This window comes from Grammomys surdaster, unplaced genomic scaffold (assembly GCF_004785775.1).
Source record: "Grammomys surdaster isolate TR1022 unplaced genomic scaffold, NIH_TR_1.0 193, whole genome shotgun sequence".
Classification (NCBI taxonomy): domain Eukaryota; kingdom Metazoa; phylum Chordata; class Mammalia; order Rodentia; family Muridae; genus Grammomys; species Grammomys surdaster.
In genome coordinates this window covers 498,050-505,617 of record NW_021604638.1, presented here as the reverse complement: position 1 = coordinate 505,617, position 7,568 = coordinate 498,050, and the positions used below count along the sequence as shown (strand labels likewise).

At 47.4% G+C, this 7,568-nt stretch overlaps 1 protein-coding gene across 2 annotated transcripts in view; it reads left to right on the top strand.

Moving 5' to 3' along the window:
- The first annotated feature begins 4,543 nt into the window (after positions 1-4,543).
- The window catches only part of Tubb1 (tubulin beta 1 class VI), a 9,438-nt gene continuing 6,413 nt past the window's right edge, over positions 4,544-7,568 (top strand). Inside the window, exon 1 of one of the 2 annotated variants that reach the window (XM_028769629.1) lies at positions 4,544-4,754. In XM_028769629.1, the coding sequence (XP_028625462.1) occupies positions 4,698-4,754 (57 nt within the window). In that variant the 5' untranslated portion in view covers positions 4,544-4,697. The remainder of the gene's footprint in view (positions 4,755-7,568) is intronic. The other variant, XM_028769630.1, reaches the window with a different exon arrangement.

Below are 7,568 nucleotides of genomic sequence, written 5' to 3'. Positions count from 1 at the left end.
TTTGTAGAGCCAGCAAACCATCCACATCTTCCAGCATCTCTCTGCTTGAAGTGACTTTTTCTTCCTGGAAATTTCTTTTTGTCTTACAGACACTCGAGGAGGCAGGGTGCAGGAGAGTGGAGCTCAGAGGGGCTGCCCACACCTGCTGAGTCACTCATAATGGCTTCTCGGATGTCATTTTCTTGCTAAGACATTAGGAAAATTTTCTGCTCCTGAATCACAAGCAAACACTGTAATTCAACAATCTTCTTCAGTTATTCAAGGAACTTCAACGAATCCGATCAGGGGTGGGTGACATCTATGAGTCTTCTGAGTGCTGGATAAATTTCATTTGCCAAGTGGGAGTCGGGGGAGTTCTGTGTGACCCCTGGGGAACAGCTCCTGGGGCGGGGGGAAGTCTGGAAGTGGCTGATTGGGGGCTTCGTGTGACACTGCTCTTTTCTTATCTTGTGGGCTCCATTCCCATAATAGACCCCAGAGTCATCCCGGAAAAGGCTTGCTACAGCCATCTTCTTGTGGCCTGATGACTGAGAGCCTGCAGGGGAAGGGTTTGCTGGGGAAGGGCGGACTGCCCCTGTTTAGGAATCCCAGTGTCTCTGCTTTGTGTCCCACCTTGCATGCTAAACAGGGCCACCCCTCCTGCCCTCTGTGCCCCCAGAGCAGCGTCAGGTGAAACTTTGCCCCTGAACTCAGTTGTTGCTTAACCTGCCCTTGCCATATCCATTCCCCAGGGGGCCAGAGAATGACTTTGTCATTCATCACGGAGGCCCACTCTTCCTCACTAACCACAGTTCAGGGCGAAGGGGTCACTTTCAGACCCACAAGAGATCAGACCTGAGAGTGACAGGGTGTTCTCTGGGGACGCTGCTCACCTGCATCTTGAACAGGATGCTTCCATTGGTCTGACAAGTTGCCCTCTGTTCCTCAGTTGACTGGCAGTCAAAAGTTCTCTCCTGAGAGAACAGATATTCTCATAAGCTAGGAGCTGAGAGACTACGGTCTCCGTTTCCTAAGTTTTATGTGAGTATTCCCATCCCTGCCAGTGTAACTCAGTGTTCCATGCACCTGAGTATCAGGGATGACTGGGAGGCTGTGTCCACATGTGGTATCCATTCAGACAGCTGTATCTGGTCCTTCATGGAGCTTCAGACACCTCTGAGGTGTGGAGGTCGGTCATATCGCTAACTTCTCCAAAGAGACTTGTGTCTTTGAGACTGTTAATCCATTTTTTTGCAGATGAAGATATTCTCAGCCGGGGAGAAGATGGGCCCCTCTCAGGGGCAGCCCTGGGAGCCTGCCAGTCCTCTCCTGCCCAGCATCTACCTCCACCCCAGCTTTCCTGCAGCCAGCATCCAAAGTTGAGCACTGGGTCGAGACTGAGTAAACACAGTTGATGATACAGGAATCAAAGCAAACAAGGCCTCTTTTTTTGCCAACTGCCCCATTAACAGAAAAGCCTTTTAAGGGCCCATCTGGAAGCCAGGCTTTCCCCTCCCTAAGCAAACTGAGATGACCAGGAGGAATGTACTCAAGTGAGGGCAGCTCTGGGGGCACCCAAGCGAACTGGATCCTGGTCACACTGTGAAGAATGAACACAGGGAGATCAAAAAGGGTCGTTGGAGCCAGCCCTGAGGTCCACACAGCAAGGCAGCATGCAGCTACACGGGCCCCTTTCAAGATTTCTACGCAGAGGTGGGGGCTACCACTGACATGGCTTCCCATAATAGCTCACTGTGGCCGTTCCCCTCCCAGGTGAGCCCAATGGCCCAGTCTCTTGGAACACTTTTTACTTTCAACTTAGACCACCTTTCAGGGGGAAGAGGAAGGCGTTCTTGAGCATGGTGTCCCTACCCACCATTACAGGGGCACTCTCTTGAAAGAACCCATTATGGGCTTGCAGGAAACCTGGGCTCTGAGTCGGGCTGCACAGACTCACCCTGCTGCTGGTGAGCTCTTAACAGACACTGCTGGGACTCTGTTGTGTATCAGGCACTTAAGGGTCTCAAAGCCGATGTTGTCTGACACCTTGGACTGCTGGCTGGGAGGGAAGGCATACATCTGAGTAATTAGCAAACAGCTGCCTGTGACCGCTGCCCACTTCTGTGTTCTAATCCTGATGATGTGAGGGGCTTTGAGGGCCCGACAGATGCCTCTCAGCCACCAGGGTTCCCAAAAGCCATCAAGAATGAAATAAGAGGGAGGCTAATAAGAATGTGCTGGCTTCTGAATGGATGCTATGTGCACTTATTAGATAATTATCTTACAGATTGATTTTGTAAATCAGAGGAGGAGGCACACGTCGCAGTGCACACAGAAGACGGAGGACAGTTTGTGGGCGTTGGCTCTCTCCTACCATACGAGGCCCTGGGAGTTGAGTTCATGTTGCCGAGCTTGGTGGAAGGCACTTTTACCTGCTCATCCATCTTCCTGGCTCTTATTTCATACTTTGAGACAGAATCTCTCTATGTAGCCCATGGTGGTCAGCTCTAACTTGTGGCAATCCTCCTGTCCCAGCTTCGCCAGATGACAGGATGGCATGTGTACACCGACACATCAAACATTCGTGTATCATATTTTTCTTCCCTTTTCATGTGTGTGCATATGAGGATGCATGTGCCTCCGGGGTATATGCCTGTTTCCTGTGTGTGATTGCACATGTGTTTGTGCATGTGGATACCTGATTTTAATACCAGGAATCTTTCTCGATTCTTCCACCTTATCCTTTGAGACAAGGTCTCTTAATCAAACCCAGAGCTTTCCAGTCCCGCTAGTCTCGCTAGCCAGTTTGCTCTGGGGATCTCCTATCTTCCTTCCAAGGCTGGAATTACAAATGGGTTTCCACACACACCTGGAACTTTCCATGAGTTCTGGGGATCTGCTCCTCTGTGTACACAGCTCTCTAACTGCTTAGCTACCTCCTGAGTTTTACACGTTCTTCTCATCCTTGCTGTCAGTAGTTGGGACAAGGACATCTGAGAATCATGTGATCATTCAGACCTCTGAAGTAGGTTCCAAGGCTACAGAAAGGAAACTCCCGCTGACTTTGTAGAGAGGCCCCTGTTTGGTGACATCTTGGCAGATGTGTTCAGTGCCCGTTGCACGTTGTCTCTTCTGTAGTTCTGTTCGGTAGCCAGTGGCCAGCCTCACAGTGTTCTCCAGTGGGATATCCCCTACTACGCATGGACCACCACACCAAAGACAGAGCTAAGACTGGATGCATATGTGATATTCCATTCAGTATTCACAGTCTGCATTTGGATTTGTTAACAATGTCAAGTTCATCCATTACACACACACACACACACACACACACACACACACATTATATAATAGATAGTATATACTATACTATATTGTATTATATAATAGATAGTATATACTATTATAGATATAGATGATATAGATATATATACACACACATTATATAATAGATAGTATATACTATACTATATTGTATTATATAATAGATAGTATATACTAATATATATATATACATATATACACACACACACACGTGTTTTATATATAAAAAAGGAAGAGAGTCGTTTGGTGGAGGTGTGGTATGGTGTAGGGGAAGGGGGTGCCTCTCGGGGCACATCCTGAGGTATCTCTTTCCCCTGAGGGACCAGGTATATCACTCGATGGTATAGTATAGAATAGAGTTTATTTAGGGCATGGGGAAGGGAGTTGAAAAGGTAAGGGAGAGAGAGAGAGAAAGAGAGAGAGAGAGAGGAGTAAGAGGAGCAGAAGCTGGCCATGAGCATGTGTGTGGGAGGTGGGGAATGGGGAAAGAGGGGAAAGAGGATAAGGGGCAAGAGCTAGAGGAGAAGAAGGCAAGAGAGAGAGGAGGGGGCAAGCAGCCCCTTTTATACTGAGTCAGGCACACCTGGCTGTTGCCAGGTAACTGTGGGGCGGAGCCTAGACAAAATGCCAACAGCTATTCTTTAATTTCTATTTTATTGTGTGTGTGTGTCTGTGTGTCTCTTTGTGTGTCTGTGTGTCTGTGTCTGCCACACAGCACGTGTGGAGATCAGAAGACTTTGGAGGAGTCAGTTCTCTCCACTATGTGGGGTTTCAGGGATTGGACTCAGACCATTGGGTTTGGTGGCAGGTGCCTTTACCTGATGAACCGTCTAGTCAGGCCAGTACTTGTTTTTACTATTAAAGTTTGTAACTTAAGAAGGAAAACTGTCCAGCCACATTCCTGAGGCTTGAGGCTGGCTCCCAAATTGCTCTGCAGGCAACGTGGCCGAAGACTGCAAGGGAAGCCATGGATAGGCAAAATGGTGACTTGGATAGGGAAATCCCTTTTGGGTGGATTCCAGCTGCTCCATTCAGCCATAACCCATGGATATCACCCATAACTCGTGGCTGTCAGTGACACCACCATAGCTCAGAGGCTGTTGAGACCACGTCTGTGAGAGGGGCCAGCTGGGTTCCGCCACACAGAGGAAGCCTTCATATCTAGGAAATGACTGAGCACAGCTCAGGAGAGAAAAGCACCCCCTCTTACCCTGACTGAGGGAAGCAGGGGAGGCCTGGGGTGGGGCCCTCAGCCAGACACTCCCTTGGGCCAATTGGGAGAGCAGCTGGGTGGGCTGGTCCCACCAAGACCATGAAACTGTGCCCAGCTCACACTGGTGACCCAGGCTCTTCCAGACTCTGTGACCTAACTGACCCTTGGGTTCAAGGCTAGGATGAGGGAAATCGTGCATGTTCAGATTGGCCAGTGTGGTAACCAGATCGGAGCGAAGGTAAGTCAGAGCAGAGCAAAACTGCCTGCCGCCAGATCAGAGGGAAGGTGGTCAGAGCGGAGCAAAACTGCCTGCTGCCAAACCAACCTATGCTCAGGTTCCTGGCAGGAACCTGGGCCTCTCAGGTTTGCAAATGCTTGCTAAATGGATGGTTTATTAAGGAAGGTCTTTTAGCAAAACCATTAGAGTTAGAGTGTTAATTAATATTAATTTCATCTGTAATTACACATGTAAATAGGTAAATACTATAGGAGCCCGGCTTGCTTTTAGTGTGTTAAGAAATGACCTTTCCACATCTAAAACCAGTCATTTGTTTCAAGAGTTTTCTGAAGCTTTGGGGGACTTTTAAAAATTTAAATTGTGTTTATTATATTTGTGTAAGTGTGACTATGTATGTTTGTGGTGGTGGTGGTGGTGGTGTATGCAGGTGTGGTGTCCCAGCACGCATTTGGAAGTCAGAGGACAATTGTCCCAGGTGGTCCCTTCCTTCCCCGTGGCTCCCTGAGGTCCAGCTCAGCTCGGTAGGTTTGATGGCAAGCTTCTTTACCTTGTGGACCATCTGCAAAGCAAGGCTTTAAAATGGTTTCCTTAATTTGAATTATTTTTTGGGAGGGTGGGTGCAGGCTGTGAACTTATGACAATCAGTGTACAGCCTGCTGGAGCCTGCTGGAGCTGCTTCTCTCTTCCCATTATAGAGAATTGAACTCAGGTCCTGGAGCTTGGTGGCAAGGTCCTTTACCCTGCCGGGCCATCTCGCCAGCCTTACTGAAAGGTTTTTCTGTTTGTTTGTTTTTGTTTGTTTGCCTTTAATACTATATCCTGTATTGTCTTCCGCTCCCAAATGTTCCTGTAAAAATGATTTTACACATGTTTATATTGATTGGATCCACCTGTACTACCGACTTCCTAGCATTTGACCTAGACACTCTCTAATACATCGATTTCCTCCTCCTCCTCTTCTTCCTCCTCCTCCTCTCTCTCTGTCTCTCTGTTTCTCTCCATCTCTGACTCTGTCTCTCTCTCATTGTCTCTGTGTCTCCCTGTGTTTGTCTGTCTCTGTCTCTGTCTGTCTGTCTGTCTGTCTGTCTCTCTCTCTCTCTCACACACACACACACACACACACACACACACACACACGTTTATAACCCACCGAGTCCCCTCAGGTGCTGCCTGCTGGACTATATGGCTTGAGCGGGTACAGGCAGCCACAGACTCTGTGAATTAGTGAGTGCCATGGTGAGCCCATGTCCAGAAGACATTTCCCTGCAATCCTCCCTGTCCTCTGCCTCCTGCATTCTTTCTGGCCCATCTTCCTCACTGTCCTGTGAGCCATGGTGGGTGAGGTGGAGTCCATGCTTATGGTAGAAAGAAACTTAGTGTGCAATAGAAAATGAAAGAGACAAATACAGAGACAAGTAGTTAAAACACTCTGGTATCTACATGACTTCTCCTCTCTACGCTACCTTCCTCCTGCTACAATTCTGAGGGAGGCTCTTGACTCTTTCCCCTGGGCAAATCCAGGAAGGCAAGGGCTGGAAGCCAGGATCTCCATTCCTAATTTTAAAATCAACAATGGATTTGTAGCATCTATAAAGAGAGCTCACTGTGCTAGTTGGAAATTATTTTTAATGTGTGTGAATTGTGTTTAAAAACACCACCATTAAAGACCTTCATTTCTTTATAGCAGTATCACTAACAATAGTCAAAAGGTGGGACCAGGGGCCAGCGAGATGGCTCAGTGGGTAAAGATACTTGCTGCCAAGCCTTACGACCTGAGTGTGACCCTCAAGACCCAGATGGTAAAAGGGAACTGACTCCTACAAGCTATACTCTGAGCCTCACTTGTGTGCTGTGGCACGTGTATGCTCTCCACCCACAAAATAAATACATGAATACATGTACAAAGCACATCTTAAAGGCAGGGAAACCCCGAATGTCTACAGGTCTTCACCTGATGTACAAATATATGAACACAGTGTGTTCTATTTATTAATTCCATTAAACATCGTGCAGCTTTAAAAAGAAAGATAAAATTAAAAGCTTTTAGGCGTGGTGAAATGTATGTCTATAAAGTTTTTCTTGTCGTTTTTTTCGCATGCAAATTCAGTAGTATTGAGTATGTTGTAGAACCGCCCCCACCCCATCAAAAATACCTTTCAACTTATATACTGCAAACTCTGCCCTGTTAAACAACTGCATCTGTCTCTCCCCACCTTCCCTGACAGCCACCATTCCATCTCAGGTCTTTGTGCTCTCCCTTCCATGGGCCTTGAGAGGATCCATGTGCTAGAGGGTCAGGGTCCCCTCTATCCCCTCCATTTTGCATTGGGCAGTGGCTTGCTCTGTATGTGAACCACCATGTAGTGTTTGACCCGGGCTGGACGCTGGCCTCTTCTACTGTAGGGAACGCAGCTGGGAAATCCTGAGGGCTTTTCAATTCTCCTCATTTCACTTGTCTGCATTTACATCTTTATTCAGATCTGTGTCGTATCTTGAGCATGTCCCTCCGCACCAAATCCCTAGTACCCCTTTGTTCCTCTACTTTCATCTTGTGTATGCATACATTATTTTATATGACTGTATAAACCTAAACGAGGGAAAACATGATATTTGTCTTTCGGAGTCTGGCTCGGTCGGTCCTCTTAATCTCCAGTTTCGACTATTTTCCAGAAAGTGACAAAACTTGGTTCTTCTTTGAGGCTGAAGGAAATCCCACTGTGTGTAGCCATATTTCCTTTTTTTTTTTTTTTTTTTTTTTTTTTTTTTGCGAGAAGGGTTTTCTCTGTATAGCCCTGGCTGTCCTGGAACTCACTC